The 21,588-nt window shown below is 56.0% G+C and overlaps 1 protein-coding gene across 9 annotated transcripts; it reads right to left on the reverse strand.

Moving 5' to 3' along the window:
- Positions 1-564: 564 nt before the first annotated feature.
- On the reverse strand, positions 565-21,512 carry PLEKHM1 (pleckstrin homology and RUN domain containing M1). 9 transcript variants are annotated; one of them, XR_012664200.1, is made up of 14 exons: positions 21,410-21,512; positions 20,301-20,747; positions 16,841-16,932; positions 14,921-15,165; positions 12,854-13,489; positions 11,213-11,606; positions 9,047-9,287; positions 7,683-8,591; positions 5,836-5,981; positions 5,466-5,659; positions 4,955-5,018; positions 4,237-4,394; positions 1,545-1,832; positions 565-1,441 (listed from the first exon to the last, which is right to left on the reverse strand). XR_012664200.1 is itself a non-coding variant. In XM_075117224.1 (14 exons), exons 3-14 carry the CDS (start codon positions 16,880-16,882, stop codon positions 1,247-1,249), a joined length of 3,282 nt encoding a protein of 1,093 aa, XP_074973325.1. In that variant the 5' UTR covers positions 16,883-16,932; positions 20,629-20,747; positions 21,410-21,512; the 3' UTR covers positions 565-1,246. The 9 variants fall into 9 exon arrangements, 7 of the variants coding, with proteins under 7 accessions (XP_074973325.1, XP_074973324.1, XP_074973330.1 ...); XM_075117224.1 differs by having other exon boundaries at positions 1,775-1,832; positions 20,629-20,747; XM_075117223.1 differs by having other exon boundaries at positions 1,775-1,832.
- Positions 21,513-21,588: the final 76 nt, after the last annotated feature.

The following is a 21,588-nucleotide window of genomic DNA, read 5'->3' on the forward strand; positions in this document are numbered from 1 at the left end:
GGAGAGAGGCGGTGGGGACCCGGCCTGCTTCCTCCCCTCGGGCGGGAGGGAAGGGACGATGGCGGAGGGGACCCACTGCCGCCCGGGTGAGGAAACAGCTCTTCGGGAGGTTCCTGCCGCAGGAAGGGCCCTGCCCCGTGCCTGAGCCGGGATCTGCGCCGCTGCCGGATCTGGCACGGCCTCCCCAGGCAGGGGGATGGGACCCCCACGTAGCAGGGTGCTGTGGGAGCTGATTTGGCTTTTGCCCCCCCCTCCCCTCCAGGGAGTCCCACTGGGGTCCCCATGATGCTGAGCGCACCCCAAACCCTCCCGGCAGCAGAAGCAGAGTGGCTGGGAAAACAGGGAAAGAACCACCGGAGATGCTGACAGCAGTGGGGAACAGGTGGGAAGGAAAACGGGGCAGGGAAAATGGGACAGCATCCCCCCAGTGACCCCACCAAACCCAGGAGGATGGGCAGGGAGGACATCAGCATCCCTGTCCCCAACCCTCATCCCACAGAGACACAGCATCAGGCCCGGCACAGGATTCAGCACTGCTGCAGAGAAGCAAACCCTGAAGACATCTTTGCTCATCATTAAATAAACTTTAATTATTTTTGCATGGGGAGGGGTGAAAGGAAAATAAAATTTTGTCTGGGGCTTAAAAGCAGCTTGTGGGGAGGAGCAGCCCAGCTCTTTTCTCCCCTCTCTTCCCGGAGGCCACGGTGATGGGTGGGCTCTCCGAGCGGGAGATGCTCGGTCAGCTCTGGGGCCCGCGGTTCCCCGGGGGCACGCAAGGTCCCTAAAGGCACAAATGTCACTTTTCCCCCTCCTCGCGCGGCTGCTGTCACCTCCCCGGAGCAGGCCAGCTTGTGCAAAATCCCCATGTAAAAAAATACTGTTTTTTCAGTATCGAACATCCTAAAAAACTAGAGCTTTAATCAATGTCAGTTATCCACACCCTTGATTGGAAATCCTGATTTACATCCTGGAAAGCCGCTGGGTTTCCACTGGGAGGGGATGTACCAGGTTGGCACCAGGAGGGTGACTGGGAGCATCCCCCAGCAGCACCGGGTTTGTGTGGGCAGGGACACCCCCCCCGCTCAGCCCTGGGCGGGCTGAGGGTCCCTCCATGGGGCAGGAGCACCCACACTGCATCACCCGGCACCGCCAGCTCCCTGTCCCCGGGGAAGGGCCGGGCGCAGGATCAGCCCCAGGGCAGGGGGGTCTCTTCTCGGCACTTTTTGCTGGCTCCTTCCCCTCAGCGCTAGTCTGGCTGGCCAAGAAGCGAAGGGCAGCGTTGAGGTTGTTCCCTGGATGCTAAAGGCTTGGCTCCACGCTGGCCTCCACGCTGGCCTCCGCCTCCAGCTTTCGCTGGTACCTCTGCCGGCGCTCGCAGCGGGGGCACGACTTGGCACGGGCTTGGCAGTCGCGGTGGAAGACGGTTTTGCATTCGCTGCATCTACAAGAAACCAAGGTGGGGGGAATAAAAAAAAACCCACCCTGTTGGTAACGTCAGAGCAAAGACTGAACTTCTCCCCACCAAACCAGACCCGGGGACATACCTCGTCTCTGTTTCCTCCAAGCACTTGCTGAGCAAAGAGCCCCGGCCACAGCGAGAGCCAGCTCTAGCTCAAGACTTGCTAGCAGGAGCAGTAACTACTCAAGCAAAAGATCCACCTCCAGCAAGCTCAGAGCAAAAGCAGCCGCTTGCCCGGAAAGCGCGTTGTGGGCAGCTGCCAGCGCGCTGCTGGTTTTTGCAGATGTTGAGGGAGATGTTGAGTGAGGTTTTCACCTTGTTTTCAGAGTGCTGACAGCACAGGAGCAACATTTCGAGGCTGAGACACCAAACCCTGCAACACTGCAGAGCGGCGAGAGCCCGGCTGGCGACGCGTCGCCGGTGGGGCCGGGATGCAGCGCGGTGCCACGGCGCCGACCCTCCCCTCTCGCCGGGGCCGGGGTGCAGCCAGGAGTCCCCCAACCCTGACTGCGGGACCCGCACGTGGCAGGGACGCTGCGTGGGGACACCGGAGCCGCAGGGAAGGGGACGGGCAGCCGGGATGGCTCCGGGGAGGTCTCGCCAGCGCCCGCCTGGGACCTCCCTGCTCTGGCTCAGCGCCGCAGCAGGAATGTAAACAGCCAGAAATTATACCTTGCATGGGGTTGGCGGGGAGGAGACACCCAGCTCTGCGCGGGGCGTTCACTACTTATCTTGAGTCAACAGAAGAAAAGTCTGTGCTATGAAGGCTGAGCTCACGTTTTTTCCCTGGTTGCGATCCCCCAGCTCGCCAGCAGCAGCAAAATGCAGCCCATCCACATGCCAGCGGGTCAGCTAGATTATTTTTAAAATGCCCTCAAGTGCAAATACCTGCTGCACAATCGATGTGTGCATACCACTGGGTACCTTAATTTCCCAAAGGATGAGTGGAGAGGGGAGCAGGGACACGCCCAGCAGCGCACCAGGCAAGGGACCATGACACATTGCAGCCTGGGTCAAATCCTGCTCCTGACAAGCGGCTGCAACCCCCCAGTTACTCAGGATACGGAAAAGACTCGTGACGGGATGGGGGGTGTGTGTGCTGCCTGTGCCGTGCATTTTCCCAGTGGAATATATTTTCACACGGCTTCTCCAGATTAGCAGCGGCGGCGGCTCCTCCCCGAGCGCGGGAGGATTCGCAAAGCCGGGGGCTGGTTTTTTACCCTGCGTGTTTCTCAGCGAGCGGCAGCCAAAAGGCGGCATCTCCTGCCTCCACCTGCCAGAGCAACGGCTGCAGGAAGGGGCCGCCGCTGCTGTGAAAAGGAGAACAGCAAGCGCCCGGCTGGGTTTATTGTTAGGAGGCATTTCAGACGCATCCTGCAGCCAGTGACGGCGTGACCCCAGCAGCTGGCTGTCTCCTGGGGCGGGCAGAGGGGCAGGAAGCCGGGTTTAGCTTGGCAAGGATGTTGGTTGAGCTGCTTTCCTGCTGCACAACCTCCTCCGCCAGGAAAAAAAATAAAAAAACAAAAAAGAGGTCAACAAACTTCAGAGCCCGGCTTTACAGGACATGAGACCTCCAGCTGGCTGCCAGCAGAGCTCAGCCCGCGTGCCTGCTCCTTCCAGAGCCTGTACGCTTTTTCAAGGGAAAAATCGGTGCCCCGGGGGATGTTGTGCTCGATAACAAGCACGATGCTGTCGCTGCAGCAAGGAGGGAGAGAGAGCAATCGTGCTCAACTGCCCTGGAGTACGTGCAACCACGTAACGCACGGGGTAGCCGGCGACCCTGGTCTTGCTGGTGTTTTCTGCAGCTTCTGGATGTTGCTGCTCGCTTTTAGGGACCGCCAGGCAAAGCAAGGCCACGCAGACCATCAGGCTGTTCAACTTCTCTGCCAGGATTATACTCGTTACCAAATAACCATCGAGATGTGGAGATCTCTCCACCCACTACAGACCAGGCTCCTGGGCTGGAAGGGTTTGATATTGATTTCTTCAGAAAGCCCCGATGGTGGGGATAAAGACACTCCTTCTAACACAGCCATCCGATCTCAGCGCCTGCTCAGCTGCGGTTGACCCCACAGCAGGCAAGGACCCTGCCTGCAAAGGATGCGAGCTCCGCAGGGAGGAGGAAAGCCCAGATGAAAGCCAGTGTCCCCTCTGTCCTGCTGGGAAATCCCCAACCTCTCCCCAGCACATCCTGCAGGGCTGCCCACCATCTACCTCCAAATCTGTGTCTGTGTGTCCTTCCTCCCCTCCTTGGCTGTAGAAGGGTGTATGAACAGTCCCATGGCTGCCTTTCCGTCCCTCCTGCAACCCCTGGAAGGGGCTGGACTGAATTTGAAAGGGAGATGCATCGGCCAGGTGAGTGAGGCAGGGGCTCACAGCACCTTCATCCTCCTCCTCCTGCTCCTGCCCCTCTGCCCCCTCGGGACCCAGCACGGCTTCTGCAGGCAGACAGCAAAGTGCTGGCTGGCTCTGCATGTTCAGTTGGCAAAGCCACCTCGCTTGGCAGCATCTTGGCTCTGTGAGGACGGTCCTCTCCTGCCCCGAACAGCCCAGTTGTGGTGGGAAACACCTCGGAGCTGATGGGTGCCGCGAGGACGTGGGTGCCACGAGGATGCACAACCAGCTCTGAGCTATTCCCAGGCCACCCCAGAGCTACGTGCCTGGAAAGCAGAGAGCCCCAGAGAAGGACCCAGGGGACGGTCCAGGCTCCTGGGAAAAGCCAGGCCACAAGCTCGGGTGGCCTCGCAGCAGCGGGATGTGATGGAGACGTCGCTCACCTGGTGGTAGTGTCAAACTCGAAGGGAAAGATGATGTCGCTGCTGTTGCAGATCTGGCAGATGAAGCCTCGCTGGGTGCACAGGTCACAGTTGTAGACGTGATGGGAAGCAAACTGGATCAGAGACTGCAGGAAGCTCTCAAAGACGCCGTCGGCTATCTACGGGGCAGAGATACGTCAGGCAGGCGCGGAGCCCGTCTCCTGTTGGGTTTGCAGTGTGCAAAATCCACATTACACCCGTGCTTTGTGCTGCCACACAAAGACAAGGCTGTCCTCCAAAAACAACCCCCACCCCACGTGCCTGGGTCACAACAGGAGCTCAGAGAGCCCTGGGAGCGGCACCCACGACCTGCCAGGATGGGGCTCCTGGCTTTGGAGTCGATGCGAAATCCAGCTATCGACGACCTCCAGCATTATTTGCAATCGGTACCAGTTTGCATGGAGATGCACTAGCAGCAACGCCAGCTTACAGAGGTGAGCTTTTATCCTGCACGATCTCCACGGTTCTCAAAGGATACAGACACGTGCCAATTATTTTGGCAAATTAAAATAAAGGCAATGATTTGCCTTTAAGCTGATGTGCACGTGATCGAGGACAGCAAGGTGAAAGGAAAACAAAGCGGTTTGAAACCTTCCACTGATGATGAGGAAGTGCCACGCTCAGCAGAAACCCGGATGTTTTCACCAGCAAAACCCCTACGACCACGCAAAGCTCTCACCTGCCTCAGATCAGTGACGCTGTATTTGTGGGGACACTCCAAGAGGTAGTGCCTGTGATCAAGCCTGCAAAGAAGCACAGAGAGGAAGGTGACAGATGGTTTCCACCACATCTCCAATAGCTTTGGACCAAGGGGGAGCCTGGACGATGCAGACTCTTGAAGAAAATCACGGCAGACCTGATTTTTGCACCATGCCATACATCCCAAATCCTGCCATTGGTAATTTCAAAGGGGGGAAAAAAAGAAAATAAATCTCTCATCTATTTTCCCAGGTGTTTCCTGTCCAGCCAGAAGCTCCTTGGTCAGGAAGGTGTTTCCTGAGTCACATCTCAGTGTGTGGACCCAGCCAACAGACAGATAACTCCTTAGAGCAGATGACATGGAGCTAAAAGCCAGCCCATGCCTTGGCAGCATCGCTCCCCGCTCCAATGGCGAGCGATGAGGAGGACCAGGAGACCGTTGGGGTGCAGAGAGGGGGATGCAGGCATAATGTCACCCAAAGAGACCTCACCGCTTGCTCAGCTCCTTCAGGGCCCCGCTGCGGCACATGATGAGATAATCTCCCAGCAGCTTCAGCTGTTCCCTGCTCTGGCGGATCCGTCCCATCCTCTCCACGTGGTCGTAGAGGCTCTCGTTGACCAGCTTCAGGTCGATCAGCGGCTGGTTACGGATCTGGGTGAGGAACTTCAAAGCCTGCTGGCAAACCTGGGGCAGGGACAAGAAGTGGGCATGCACCGCGGAGCGGCCCAGGAGGCTCGCTGGGAGGCCTAGGGTGGGCACCTCCACCTCTGCTGATGGCGGCAACATCAGATGGACCTTCAGGAAGCGCAGGCAGAGGCAGGAGCATTCCCCTGCTCCCTGCACCACCCGAGGGGACTTACCCCTCGTTTCGTCAGATCCCAGTTGTGGATGAGGCGTGAGGGAATCACCGTCTCCTCGTCCCGGTGGCAGCTGTCGCAGTAGTAGAGACCGGAGAAGGCGCAGAGCTTGGGCTTCGCGAAGGAGAAGCCGATCTGCCTGGAGCAGCCTGCGGGGAGCAGGGACGAGGCGATGAGAGGGGACGTGCGCTGCCCCAAGAGCCTAGTCCCCTCCCGCCAGGACGGGGGAGAAACTTTTGGGAGGGGAGGAACGGAGCAAGAAAGTTTTCGGAAGCGTTGGAGATCAGCTAAAGCACTTGTAGGACGTTCGGTGAGGGGTCCCCAGCCCCTTCCCCGTGGATGTAAGACCACGATGGTCCAACAGGAGCCGCTTCAATTTTTCCTCCACAAAAAAGGAGTCTGGACTATCCCTGAGCCCACTTTTATCTATCAAGTGGTTCAATTGTTTATTTTTATTTTTATTTTTTTTTTTTTAGGAAAAGGGAATTTTGGAAACATCCCAGTGCTTTAGGGGAGATCCCAAATCCCGCCAGCCTGCCCCATCACCTCCTCCCGTAGCTTTGCCCCATTTTGCCTTCACTCAGCCCTTCTCTTTCCCACTGCTGCTGCAGGGTACCAAGCCCTCACTGCCAGGGATCCTCGCTTGCGAGGGCTGAGGTCAGGACCAATTAAGCCAAAAAAAGCCTTTATTATAGCAGTGGATTACCTAGGAGGAACGCAGCTTGGGTCTCGGGGGAAATCTGCAGGGTTTTTAGAGTGACTTGTAAAGTGAGCACGTCTCGTTTGGAGTCGGGAAGGCAGGAAAACCCTTTGGGCTATTTTTAATGGATTTAGCTCTCTAAAATAACTGACCAAGCATATGCGAGCCTCTGCCATCCTTGGGGAGGGCTTTGCCACCCAATCCTTCACACTTCAGGGTAGCTGGAGCACATCCCCCCCCAAAAAATTCATGGAGGTCAGGTGTTGCTCACTAAATTAATAATAACAAAAAGCTTTTATCACTCATTATGCCCTGGAATGTATGGAAACCACTCCTGCACCAGGCTCAGGTGTCAGGCTGGGAGGGAGGTGAAAGCAGGGCAGGTGGCTCCCTAAGAAAACCTATATATAAAAACTGGGAATTTGTCTTTTTGGCTTGCTGCTTCCATCTGTTGGTAGGTGGAAGATGCAGGACAGAGCCTGGAGGGGAAGGTAGAGATCAAATAGAATGGAAAATATATTTATATATATAAAAAAAGAAGAGCGATTAAAAGAAAAAAAAAATCCGCTGGAGGGTACAAGAAATATAATTGAAGCAGGAGAAAAATCTGGAGTTTAATTAACTTACCAAGGTAAAGAGCAAATTATACCTCCTGTGGAGGTCAGCAAGTGTTATCCTATTAAACCAGCATCGCCCTGCGTGCCAAGGGGCGTTAGTGGCAGGTTGAATGAACGTTTTGCAAAATCAGCTTGTCACACCCATCGCAACATTCGCTCCTGTGCTGCGTTACCGGAAAAACAGCGTTTGCCCTTGACTGTACTTTCCCTGCAAGCTTGGGCAACAGAATGCCCAGGAAGAGAGTCCGGGGCCTCTTGGTCTATCTAAGGTGGCCTTCAAGCCAAGACCCACCACTCTCTATACCATAAGCATCTCAAACAGGAGCCCAGTAGCAGCCCAGTTGGACCCGTGGACCTGGAGTGGGGGGACTCTGTGCGCACAGACCACCAAAGGTGCCACTGATTTGGGATGCGAAACCCCCCGAGGGGCTGGCAGGACTCAGGGCGTCTCTAACTTCATGGCGACTCATTAACACAACATCATCCTCTAAGACGGAGCTGGGTTTCTTGTTTTTGCACAAGCCAACGTATACCTGCACAGATGAAGCTCTGCGAGTCCAGGCCCTTCTCCACAGGGATGGCCACCAAGTATTGCAACAAGAAGCCGTTTTCCTTCACGATGTTCTTCAGGACGACTTGGGAGTGCCCGTCCAAGCTGCCACCCAGCGTCAGCGCCTCCTCCGCGCTCTCCAGGTAGGCCATGAGCACCCCTCGGACCAGCTCCCTCCACGAGGCTGCTTCTTCTGCATTCTCAGCCTGCAGCTTCAGGACAGCTTTGGAGGTGATCACCTTGAAGAACGCAGGTCCCCCAAGGCTCGTGTCCGGAAGGATGTCCTGGATGGTCTCTATACCGTAACTGTTGCTTAAAATTTTATCGTTGTTTCTGACTTTAAAGCACTTTAAAGTTTCTAGAGACAGGGAAAAAATAAAGGGGACCCAGGTTTTGTCTACGTCCATGTACAGAACAGTCTCCTTTATCGCATCCAGCTCCGGTTCGTGAGCTGGAGTCCAGTCAAAGCTGTTTCCAGGCACGTTGCTGTACTGGAGAAGAGCAGCAGAGTGGTTCTGGATGGGCTGGCCTTCGCCACCGTCTTCTGGATACTCCAGTGTCTCCCACTCCTCCTCCTCCAGCTGAGGCCGGCACTTCTGCAGCGCCTCGCGGATCCTGTCCAACCAGTCCTCGGCCTCATCTCGAGAAGGAGCTCGTAGGTAGAGTTTTTTCCCCAGGAAAACCAGCTCAAAACGGCCATCCGAGTGCGTCAGTGCCAGTGACTCGCACCGCAGCAGGGAATAGCTCTCGACGCAGATGCGGTCCTCGTGGTCCAGGAAGAGCTGGAGCTCCAGCGGCGACAGCTCGCAGGAAAACTCCTTCCATATCCCCATGGCTCCTCTCCGCTCCAGGCTGCCCAGCTTCAGGAGCCCTCGGAAAGGGTTGGAAAGACCTGGAGCAAAAGCAGATGTCTTAGTTTAACTGAAAAAGGGAAGAGAAAAGCCAATGGGCGGCTCAACCAGAGGCGTCGCAGCTTTGAGAGCTGGTCCTGGTGGACCATGGGGTGGGGCAGATGTTTTCAAGACCTCAGTCTCCGTAATCAGTCTGCATGCATTTGGGTTTTGAGACTGAGAACGAGTGGGACAGCATAAAGGAAATGTGTCCCGCAGAGTGGACAGAGACACCCAGCATACCTCCCCTCCTCCAAAAATGCTTCCCTCCAGAGCTGTCGTGGGCTCAGCAGTGCCAAGAGAAGCTGCCCCACTGCCTTCTGGAGCTTTTAGTGCCGCCATCAGCTTAGCAATGGCAAACTGTGCTTCCCAAATCGGCCATCACCTGAAACATGCCCCCAGCCCCTGAGCACTGCCCAGTGTAGACACCTGATGACAGGAGAGGGGAGGCACGTACCCATCTGCCTGCGATGCACAACGCTGAAGCCCTTTTGCTCCCGTTCAGGTGACATTTTGGCCTTCCCGCTCTCCGAGGACGGCACTGACAGCCTTTCCAAGTCAAGAGCACTAATGAGCCCCGGGGCCGGACCCTCGCCAGCCCCCTCTGGCCCAAAGCCATTGATGTCAGCTGTGCTTTTGCTGCTCTCTCCCGGAGGAGGCCTGTAGAAATCGTCTTCTGAGATCCAGCTCTTTCTTTTCTGTTTAAAAAAACCCCAAACGTTAATTACCAAACTTATTGAACACCCTGCACCCCTCACACATGCATGCCCACAGCGACCCCTCCGCGGGGGCTGCTCCTGCGCAGACTGAATCCCCGGCAGCGACGCTGGCTGTCCCCACGCGATGGCTCCCCTGCTCCCTCCGATCAGGGAACGCTCCATGGGACCGTGTCAGCAGCTGACAAATAAGAAGATTACATACTGGTGGGATTATAAAGGCCAAAATTGTTCAGTTGTCTCCCCGTAAAATCAATGAGGGGCTCAGAGGGAGAGCACATTCCCTGCAGTAACCCCATAAAAGATATTTGGCCCTTGAAATGTTTGTGATAGAGGGTTAGCAACTGTGGAAGTGTATGAGCTTGCCCGGAGCGATGGCACCGTCCTTGTTCCAGGAAGAGCAGAGATGGGGCGAGGTGCAGAGATGTCTAGGATGAAAGAGACCCCTACGGCTTACAAGCAGATGCTACAGACACCAGGCCTGACCAGTACAAACAAAAAGTAAGGCAGGAAAGGCAGAGGAAACCTTTGTCTCCATGTTTCGGGAGGGGATGAGACCCACAAGCAGAAGAAAGCCCGTTAAGCTGTAACTTCTCCAGGAGTTTTTCTGGCTACAAGAATGAAGTTGTGGGACAAAGTTCCCAAACAAACACCAGGAGCAAAACACGACCCATCTCAGTGCTCTGGCAAAAGGGAGCAGCTTCCCTAGACCCAGCACATCCCTTCCAGGGCTGCACCCACCCAGAATCTCCTCCTGACTACCCTACCCTGCTTTTCAAGAGCCTTTCATTCTGAACAACAAATTCAATGACAGCAGAAGAGCCATCACCACCCTGCAGTGAGGATCACGGGTGGCTTGCAGTGCAGCTCCCAACATACAGGCAGGCTCAGCTTACTCCCGGACCAGGAACGCAGGTTGCTCCATGAGTCACATGAAAGCAGAGGGGAATTTCCTGTTGACACTGTATGTTATACATAGATTAGGTCAAACTGGCCCAATGCCGTGAGGAAGCAGTGGAAATGGGATAACGGGGAGGGAGCTGAAAGGAGCACGGACCAAAAAGAGAAACCATTTAGGGGGTATGAAGTATTATCTTAACCTCACCAGGACGGAAACGACGGGAACCAGGATGGAAAAGACAGTAACAGATCAGACAGAGGACAGGGCTGTTCATACAGTTTCCCAAAAGCAAAAGCAAGTGGATCAACTCCTTGGCGGCAACAGGGGAAATCCACCACCTTAAGCTAGCCTAAGTACCAGGGAATGCCATCCTGCTCTGCGAACAGATGTGCGGTGTGAATATTTTTCCACTGGAAAACTGCAATTTGTCTCCTGTCCAGTCAATCCTTTTCCCTCCTCTTATGTGGAAGTGAAGCAAAGCCCCCATGAGAAACTCGACTCTCAGGCTGTTGATTGGCTTGCACACAGCCTACGGCCAGATTTGTGCAAGAGCTCATCACTCTCCAGATATTGTTACCAAAACCAAAAACTTCCTGTTGCAGCCGCTCTTGGCAAGGAACAGCTGGCAGGACAGGCAGGGTTTCAAAAGCTTTGGTGCCTCTTTTATCAGGAAATATCGACTTAAACCCAGTTCCTCTGAGGGCAGCTGCATGGACACAGCTCCACCGGGTTGAGGAGGATGCTCAGGGAGCATCACCTACACCCAACTTGCTATCAGAACACTGGAAGCCACATGGAAGAGGAGAGCTTGGAGAAACTAGTGCCTACTCAGAAGCTGTCACAGACTCCCAGACTGGTGGGGGCTGGCAGGGCCCTTGGGAGCTCATCCCGTCCCACCCCCTGCTTGAGCAGGCACCCCCAGAGCAGGGGCACAGGACCAGCCAGATGTGCTGGTCAGGAAGCATAAAACCAAGGAGACTGATAGCAAGCGAGCTGTAACACCTACTGGACAACCCAGCAGCGGAGAAAGGAAGTATTCAGCCGTCGGGCTGCGGACAGCCTGGTTTGCCTCGCTGCCGCTGACCGTGCCGCTTCTGCCTGTCTCTCCTCCAGCTGGACCGCCAAGCTGCGTGGCCGAAATGCCGGCTGTGCCGCCGGCTTGCGTTGCTGCATCTCCATCCCCACCGCTGGCGGTCGCCGAGTCGCCTGTCCGAGCGGAGCACGGACTGTTGGCGCTGGGAGGCGGCTGCCGGTGAGCTTCGTGGGACGGTGCCGGGGGGTTGGGTGATGCAGCCGGGGGGCAGGCGGGCTGCCGTGGGGAGCAGCTCAGCACGCTGGGGACCAACCCTCCCTCCAGGGCTTCGAGGCTTGGCTTGGCTTTGCTGAACTCGGACAACACCCTGGAAACAGAGGAACAACCAGTTTGAATGCAGCAACGTTAACTAGAAGCTATAAACCCCCCCCAGTTATTACAAATTATAACCACCCAGAAAAAGGGCTCAGCATCACTGCTCGTCTCCTGTGGGCTGGCAGCACTGTATGGCTGCAAAATAACCTGTGGCACCAGCCCTGCTAACAGAAAAACGTGTGGTTTGTGCCCTACGGAGCAGCAGTCAACCCCGCTGCAGGCAAAGACCCTGCCTGCAAAGGTTGCGTTTCCTAACTACACCCATTAGCGGGGTTGAATTTCCTTCTGATGGACACGTCGTAAGGGAGGGCGGGTGCCGGGTGCTCCCCGCAGCCCCAGCCCCACGCACGGCTCCCAGACGCGTATCCAGCCACGGACCACGTGCCAAATTTCAAGTGTTTTCATAACTGTTAACAAGCAATTATTAGTGGAGCCTGGCCAGACAAGACGCTGTTGCCGTGCCCCTGCTCCGCCACCAGCTAGGCTGAATGAAACCTGCCCAGGATTAAAATTCAGAAGGACATCTTTCCATCACGAGTTTAATCCAATCAAGGCAGGTTCTCCCAGGATCATCTTAAGATGCAAAATCCTCGAAGTAGGTGATGATGCCGTTATTGATGGGGAAGAGCAGACTGCAGCTCTAAACCCTCTCCAAGACCCTTAGTGGGAGAGGGTGCCTTTGTCAACCAGCACCCCAAGGCCAGGCTCCTTCAGAGCCAGGTTTTACAGGTGGCATGGAAAATATTTACTAATTACTCAGAGCTTATATAACCCGCTGGAAATCTTTGTGCTGAGTGTCTGGCAGAAATAAATCATGAGGATGACAAACTAACAACCTCCCTCCTCTACATTATCTGCCAAAGCTGCAAATTATAACCTTTTCCTTGACCAAACTCATTTCTTTCCCCCCGCAGAAAGCCCCGGAGCATCTCCCGGCATACGCCAAGGAGAGGTGACATTCCTGAAACCACGAGGCAGCATTTTTCTGACATTTCTGCCCTGGTAAAGAGGACAGACGCACATTCCAGTGGCCAGAGGCTCATTTGCCGCGGCAGCAGGGTCCCAGCAAGCCGTGCCGAGCGTTTCTTTTTACATTTCAGGCTCTTTCCAGGGGGGAAAAAAATAGCTTGTTAAAGACAAAGAGGGGAGAAAGCCTTCCTGCCTATAGGGAGAAAATAAATGAGAGCCCAGGAGAGGGTTAAAAATCCCTCTGAAGAGGAGATATGGGAAAAGACTCACTCTTGCAGCGACCTGTCCAGGTCCTCGGCGGTGGCCGTCCCCAGATCGGAGTCGCAGGAGAGCGGTTCCTCGTTCCGCTCGGGACTGCGGGCGCAGTGAGCTGGGAGGATGCTGTCGGAGCCCAGGCTGGAGGAGAGCTGGGACGAGCTCGTGGTGTTAAGGCTCAACGAGGATGACGTGAGCTTGATTTTGCTGCTGGCTTTGCTGATGGGTAAGACGGAGGGTTGAATCTCGATCTCATCTGACTCCGATGACTGGGAGATCGAACCCAGCGACGCTTTTCTGCGGGGTTCGGATGTCGAGGACGTGAGGGGCTCCAGCAGCTCCGAAACGGGACAGAGACCCGACAGGGACAGAGGGGTGATAGTCCACTCGTTCAAAACCGCTGATTTATAGGACAGCTCGAAGGTTAAGGACGTTAAGCCCTGCAAGTAGCTAAGGAGAAACTCGCACTCTTCGGCATCTAAGAGCAGAGCGGTCGCCTGGTAGTATTCGGGCAGCCGGGACTTCTCCCGCAGCAGCAGCTTCAAGTAACACTCCACAAGGCCATCGTTCAAAGCCAGCCTCAGCCAGGCTCGGCAGCGGCCAACGTCCGTATTGATAAAGATGAGTTGTTCCAGCTCTGAGACAGTATTTCTGAAGAAAGGGAGAAAAAGAATAGAACAGAATGTGAGCAGCTCCGTTTTCAGTCCATCACAGGGTGCAGGAGGGGCAGATCCTCCATCAGGAACTTCCCAACCTGCTCTGCTGCAGGGAGTTTAGGAGTTGGGTCAAAAAAGGCTGTGGAAAGTCTCCTTCCCCTGTGGAAAACACGGTTTCCCACAGAGGGAAAAAGAGCTCCTGAACTCCCCAAAGCTAAATATATTGGTAGCAATCCCAGGCATCCCTGGGGTGCCTCTGGGCACTCCTCCTCTCTCTGGCTGGAGGCATCTGACGCATATCGCTCGCCCTGGACCAAGGACGCAGAGGGGGAAAGTCCCTGCACGTTGGTGGGGCTTGCTCTGGCTGGATACTGCTTGGCAGTGACCGCGTGTCTAAATCCTAGCTTTGAATTTAAAATCAGCCGAAACACAGTGAAAAGGACCGGGTCAGGTTGGCCACCTCAAGCAACCTCAGCCTTCTGCCTTCAACCGTTCTCCCCCCAGATCCAACAGCGACACCACGCTCCCTCATCCTCCCCGGCCCCAGCTCACGTCAGCGCTGCAGACGTTACAAAAAACAAAGCAAAAGTTTTGTAAGAGCTTTTTTTTTTAATCTGTCTCTCAAGAAAGAAGAAAAACCCTTCAAAGGGCATAAAAATATCCCCCGTAGCATATGAAGGTGTTATTTTCATCCACTCTTTCATAATTTAAGAGTCGGTGATGGAGTTGGATGAGGCTTTCAAAACTATTTGCGTGTGGGCTGTTATTCAGTGTGGGAGGACTCTGCTTAGGGAGTGGCTCAGAAAAACCCCAGCAAATAGTGATAGTTACCCAGGCGAGACCTCCTCAAAGGCTGGCTGGGACATGGGGAAATGGACACCAACCATCCTGAGCACATCCAGGCCAGAAGAGAGACCAGACTCCTGTGCCGGGCATCCCACAACCCGCCGCTGCCACACGCCAGTGGGGTCACCGGGGTCCCACCGGGGACACAGAGTCCCCATATAGAGCCTGGCACCCAAAAATAAGTAAGAAAGGAGTGTCCCCTAAGCTGTCAGCAGCGTTTCATTCCTGAACCGTTTGGGGACACCAGCTCACACCTAAATGGCACCTTTCCCCTTGCACACGCCGAGAGGGGCCGTGCTGGCAGCCCTGGGCGCCCAGCCTGGCATTGCTTGGCATCGCAGCGGCTTTGCTCTTCTGTTTGCATCTCCCAGAGGCCCCGGGCAGCCCCAGCCCCCGAGACACCCTGCGACGGCATTTCTCCCTCCGACTGAAGGGACTGAGCACACGGGACGGGGTAGAGACGTATCTTTCCATCGAGCCATCCTCCTGTTCACCATTCCCTGAATTTTGTGGCTTTTGGACCAAAGAGAGGGGATAAACCTGAGCGTGCAAACACCTTTCGGCAGGGCCGGGCACTCACCGATGGGTGATGCTCTTCAGCAGCCCCCAGAAGACCGGCTGGGGAAGTGGTCCCCGACCCCCTTTCTTCCCTTTCCCCCCACTCTCTGCCTTTATATGCTTCGCCTTCAGCCCGTGCACAAAGACAGCTTCCAGGGCGCTGCAGAGGGTGTTCGCATTCCCATCATCGCTGGTTACAACAGCATCCGAGGTCACGTACTGCTTCTGCAACGCCTTGATGGCATTCACCAGTTGCTTCTTGATCAGCTGCAAGGCAGAAGGTACATGCTCGCATTATAAAAAAAACCAAGTATTAGGAAATATTTCGTATACAAGGGCTCAAAAATGGCATGGCTCATCCAGAGCAAAACACCACGCGACTCCTGCTGCATCCACGTGCTCTGCAGCGGCTCTTAGGGACCACTACAGCCGAACCGGTCAAGCTGAGGCTCACGCTCTTGGCATCACATTTCATCTGGCTTTTTTTTTTTTTTTATTAAAATGAGTACTTTATGCAATTCTATCTGGCATTTCAGGGCCCACAGCATTGCTGGGATTGCCTTTAGAGTGTGTGGCGCTTCCTCTGCGGACACCAAATTGCTTAAAAGGATGGGGACAAAAAAAAAAAATCAGCTCTTTCCAGGCGCTTGCTTGGGGGAAACACAGGGATTAAATAACCATGGTTGTTAAGCAAGAAATGCGAAGGAGGTAACTCGTAATAAGGGCTGTGATACCACTTGAACTCGTGCAGATCAGACCCAGCAGCATGTGATGCCCTAACGAGTCCTGCCAGCAGAAATCAAAGCCTTCGATCTCGCTCTCAGTGAGTGTCGATTAACCCATGGGCACTGCTGGGGACGGGCCTCCCCAAAAAAAGATGTTTCTGGAAGGACGGCTGGGCTTTAGCTGCTGCCTTCGGAGAGCCTCGGTGGGCTCTGAAGCAGGAACACGGGAATTTTACCTTCCAGCAGCTTTGCTTCCCTCCTTCTCACACCAGTCGAAAAGAAGCAAGTTCAGGGAATTTAACATTTTTTTCTCTAATGCAGCTGAGCCCGGATGTCTCAATCAACCTTATTTAAAATGAAAGCTGCACTTCCCAGCAGGCATTTGGCAAACACTGCGAATTCAGCCAGGACCCCATCAAACAATTCACGTTTCGGTATCAATCACGCAGCATTCAAGGCGAACGCTGAACAGCACCAGCTGCTGCGACTGGGGCAGGGCAGATCTTGACTCGAGCCTGAGTTGGCAGCACAAACCCATATTAAATATCCAGCCCAGTATATTTTTTTTCAGCATCAAAATAAGATTTCCAGCAGCTGTAGTTCAAGGACAACAGCCGGGGGAACAGGCACCTTCTCCCTGTCCTTATCAGGGGACGCTTCTTGCAGCAGGAGCTTCTTTCCAGCTGCCCTGCAGATCCGCCAGCTCAAGCAACCCACCTGCAAGCAGCCACCGTGAGCTAACAGGATTAAAGAGTGCGAATGATTTTATCTGTCATGCATGCATTAGTTCTGCTGTGGGATGAATCAAACACCCGGCTTTAACTGCTGGGCTTGAACTTTGCTCACTAAACATGTTTAGACTCCCAAAGCTGGGTAAAGAAACCCCAAATATAGAGAGCAGGAATACTGCTTCACTCAGGTATCAGGGCTGAGCGCCTTCCCCTGCCCCACGCTGGGTCTTGTCACGAGGGGCAAAGCCCAAGGTAGAGTCTGGCATGATTTAACGCTTGGCCACCCTGTTTGATTTAACACCCCACCCCCCAGCCAAACCATCATGGAACCTCTCTGCTGGAAAGCACAAGCCACCCTTCACCTGTATAAACCATCCCAATCCCAGCTGGCAGCACTGACAAGTCCTACCATGTCCCTGCCTGCAACTGGAGGTGCACCGGGGCGTAACTGGAGCTGTCTGGGGAGGTTTGGGGTGTCTCGCTCACCTGTATGGCTTCCTTGGGGTCATCGGCGTGACTCGAATGCATCTCAGCTGCTGCCGCCGCTCCCCGTGCCGGGCGCTGCCTTCACATGTCACCTTTGGGACAAGGAGGAGCATGTCTGAGCACCCATTTGGTTCACACCTAACTCACCTGCCACGCAAAGGGCACACGGCACCACACAAGAGACGCGGATCGTCTACTGAGGCATTTTGCAAGCACTCACGGCCAGACCGCTGCTGGATTCAACCTGGGACTGACCCACGACTGCATCAAAACTCGCCCACTTCCCAGGGACCAGGAGAGTTTCAGGCAAAACAGACCGTGGCCAAGAGACCGAGAGGGAGTAATTAACCCTTGCAAGAGGGAGTAATTAACTCTCGCAAGCTGCCCACAGGCAGCCCTAAGCCTGGGCGAGAGGCCGGGCCGGTCAGGCTGGCAGCAAGGCGCGCAGGGCCAGGGACTGCTGCTCTTCTGTTTCTACATCGCCTGCAATGCCCAGGCACTGCTAAGGGCATCAAAACAGGCATTTAGCGAGTGAGCCTGAAAGACGGCACCCAAAACCCATGTGAATGGCATTCAGGCAGCCCAGACAGAGGGCTGTCACCCCCTCTCAGACCCTGGGCAGAGGTGACAGCAGCTCACCCCTCCAGTACTCGCTGGAGGAGCAACGCTGCTGCCGAACCCCACTGGGACAGACCCTCTTGGAGGTGCCCGGGGGCCTGCCCCGATGGCCAGAGCTGTCTGGGAAGCTGGGGAGGAAGGATGCTGGTTCTCTATCAGGTTTCCAGTCGCTCCGTTCACAGGCAGATACACCCCAGGATCTCCCCGCCCCTGGGGGCGCAGATGGCAGGGCTGCAGTTGGCTTTGGTGGGAGAGAGAGAAAAATCAGTGTCCTCCCACTATGGGAAACCCTGGCAAAACCAGAGCCGAGCAGGCAGCGGCAGCCTCGCCTGGATCAGCTGAGCTGCAGGGTGTCTGCAGACAACAAGGGACCTTTGACTTCTGACTTCTGGCCTCCTGCCCTGTTCTTCAGAACCATCTGCCAAAACCAAGCTGTGCCTGGAGGCTCTGTGAGCCAAGCATGGGGCTGTCAGCAAAATGCCCACCACACGGCTGCGCCCCCGCTTAAACACAGCGTGTCCTGGTGCAGAAAAGGGTCTGAGAGACGCTCCAGCACCAGCTACTGCCATAACGCTTTCCAAGGATGCAAGAGGTGGGAGAAGAAATGTATTCCCTTGAGTTGGATGCGCTTGCCATCCAGGTGGAGAAGGACAGAGCCCAGCAGTTGACAGCAGGGTTTGGGCAAGCCCATGGCAGACAACGGGCTTGGCGTAGCATCGATACTGATTTTATTTCCAAGCCAACACAAAAACCCCACAGCTTTTTCCCAAGCAGACCTGACAGCCTCTATCTGCCCCTCTCCCTGCACCATGAACCATGATACCAGGGTAGAAGCATGGTTTGGAGACCAGTTCTTACACGGCCACAGCTGGTCCTGAAGGCAGCAGCGGCCCCAGTCTGGAGCGGCCCCAATCCGGAGCGGCCGGCCCATGCACATACCACACCTGCTCAGAGCAGCAGGTCAAGAGCTCTTTGGGGACAAACCCCAGATCAATCCTCAGAGTTTCCAGAGTTCACAGACAATTTCATAGAAAAGGAAACTGGTTTTGCCATGACTTGTCATAAGATTTCCTCTCTTTGGGTTGCAACACAGAAATGGGGGAGCGCAGTGATTACAGGAACATTAACTTCTGGCTCAGAGGCTTGAGGCACTGCTGGGGTTTTTTTGGGGGAATGAAGGGACACCTAAATGACAGCAGCAGTTGAGCTGTCCCCACCTCTGCCCTCCGCATGGGAGGTTCAGGCAGCATCAGGCTCCTTGGGGCCGGGCAGACTCTGCCCCTTTCCCCGCCACCTCCTGCAAACAAGCAATGCATCCCACCCAAGCCAAATTCAAGGTGCAAAAACTTGGGGCAGAGCCCCAAGGGCGGGAGAAGCAAGCCGTGGGCACAGGGCAGCATTTCTCACGCCTGGAGAGACGGCGTGGGTGTTTCAGCTCCTGGACTGCACCTGCCATCCGTGCTCTCGGTGCCGGCCACCCTGGTATCCCCAGCTGGTTGCAGGGGAGGAGGTGAAAGTGGTGTTTTCGCAAAGACCTCATCCAGATTTTACTAAGCCTGTGGTATTTCCCCAAAACACAGGCTCCTTTGCTGGCATCATCTCTCCCAGCATCTGCAGGAGGCGAGATGCCAAGGAGGACACCCACTGCCTTCACCACGGGACTCTCCGCTCCCACCACGACCAGTCCAACCAGTTTGCTCCAGCGCTGCGAATCCACACAGCACAGCTTCTGTTGGGACAGCATTTTCCTGAACAAGTGCAATGAACCAGCTCCAAGGCGGATTTCACCTAACACAAGTCTTTGGTGAAACATGGGAAATCCTGGCCGGGCTAGCTGGCTCTAGAAGGAACTGGAGAGGACCAAAGCACTTCCAGGCAGGCCCTGGAAAGTCACAGCTGTTGCTTGTGATCTTGAAAGGATAAGAGATGGGATGGATGTGCACATGCAGAGATAAGCATATCTACAGCAAAAAAAACCCCACATGGTTTCCCAGCAGTCACCACCCCGGTGGCTACGCAGGCAGGGCACAATAGCTCGAGTAAAACAGAGAAAATAAACCAAGTGAGAAATAAAAACAGCCAGCAAGCTGGCGTGGTTAAACCTACCGAGGAAGAGAGTTGCTGGTGCGAGAGCAGAGCTGTATATTTACCAAACTGCTGCAAAATAGCCAAATTCTTTGGGAATGGCTTGTTCGAATCAAGCCTTGTGCCAGGGGAGGCAGAGACCCCGTCCCAGAGCTTGGCTCTTCAGTCTCCCAACAAGTGACGCTCTCCAAGTTATAAATAAACAGCAGGTCACAGCTCGTGCTTTGCAGACGGAAAACAACAGCCCACAACAACAGCGTGAACCGGTGACTCAAGGCCTGGACGCGGAGCCAGTCATTTTCCAAGCACGAGTGCTGCACCAGTCACCCTCCGCCCTGGGGAAAATGAGGGCTTTGAGAGGACCGTGGGTCCAATGGCTGCTGTCGGGACAGCCCTCTCCTCCTACACAGCTTCTGCCTTCCACCCAGAGCCCGCGCACACCCAGCCACGCTCAAAATACAGCCGACCCCAAGCAGAGGTAGCTTGGGAGCAGGAAAGCCAGCTGGCACAGCCAGAGACTTGGCTTGTTGCAGGATAAAACCCCTCGGAAATAATTCGGCAAGGCTTAGGGCAGGGTTAGAGCCCACCCCTGGCTCTTGGCAGCAGCAGGACCTGCACAGTCCGACTTCAGCTCCTTCTCTGTGCCCAATCTGGCCCTAATTCAGCACCATCGCGATTCCCACAGGCATCACGTAAGGGAAGGGGACCAACGCGGCACCCTCCCCCCGCAGAAATGTCCTCCTTGCGGCCGACAAACCTGATGGGGTTGGAGAAGAATCGCCACTGATGAACCCCTCCACGTTCCGCCCCCGCGGCACCGAGCGGGACGCCCAGGAGCAGCCGGGGGAGGCAGAGCAGCCGCTGCGCTCCCAGCGCTGCCCTTGATGGCAAGACCGTGTTTCTCAAATGCTCAAACAGAGAATTTCTTTTAGCCTGTCGCCTGCTCCTGAACCAGGCTATAATTTGCTGGAGCCGCAGGTAAAGCTGGGGTTGATTTTCCCCAGCGTTGCAGCCAACGGAGCCACCATGCAAGGGCGAAGCGGGTTGCGAAACCCCCAGCACGTTGTGGCAAGATGGTCCCGTACTTATACTCCCGATTTTTGTGTCGTTTCGGATTCCCAGCGCTGTGTTTTCCCCGTCGATTCGGTGGCCATCTGACACGGCGGGCAGCTCGCATCCCTTGACGGCGGGGAACCGGGGGTCGCTGGAAGCAAGGCAAAAAGAAACGGGTTCTTTAAACTCTGCATTTTCTGCCCGACGCAGGAACTGCCCACGATCATTCGCGACCACTTGTTTTAAGTGAGAAAATGTCACTTCCAGAGAACGTAACGCACAATAAATCTAAGCAAGCTGTAAAGATGCCGCCTGCGCTGGGGTCTCTGCGTGGGTATGGTGCCTCCAACCGGCATGGGGTCTGCAGGGGGGCTTGGGGCCTCACTGCTGGAGGGGGGCCCCGAGGACAGGACACCAGACCCCAACCCCCTCCCGGAGGACCCCACGGAAAGGGGTGTCTGGCCCATGGCGCGGTGGGGTGGCACAAGCCCCCCACGGCACGGGGGGACCCATGGGGGCGGCTCAGCGGCGTTGGCCCCGCTGGGGGAGCCCGGCTCCGGTCAGGGTGGGGGAGGCGGTGCCGGGGGGGGCCGCGGCTGTGGCGGGGTACCCGCGTGGGGGGGGTGTCTGGGGGCCCGGCCCCCCACCCCTGCCGGGGTGGTGCGGGCAGAGCCGGCCTGGGCAAGGGGCTGCAGCCATGGGGTGCGGGGGACACACGCAGAGCCCTTGCTTGCACCAACCTGCGCCCCTCAACACCCTGCATCCCCGACACCGGCACCCCGCGCCCCCCTTCGCCCCCCGCCCCCCACTCACCGGCTCCGCGCCTCCGGCCGGGGAACCCGGAAGTGCCGGCCTTGCCGGGAGCGCGCACGCCCCGCCCCCTCCTGACGCCAGCGCGCAGTGGGGCGGGGGCGGGGCAGGGCCGCAGGGCCACGCCCACCCTGGGGAGGGGGCGGGGTTGCAGGGCCGCGCGGGCTCGCAGTTACGGGCGC

This window comes from Phalacrocorax aristotelis, chromosome 23, assembly GCF_949628215.1.
Source record: "Phalacrocorax aristotelis chromosome 23, bGulAri2.1, whole genome shotgun sequence".
Classification (NCBI taxonomy): Eukaryota; Metazoa; Chordata; class Aves; order Suliformes; family Phalacrocoracidae; genus Phalacrocorax; species Phalacrocorax aristotelis.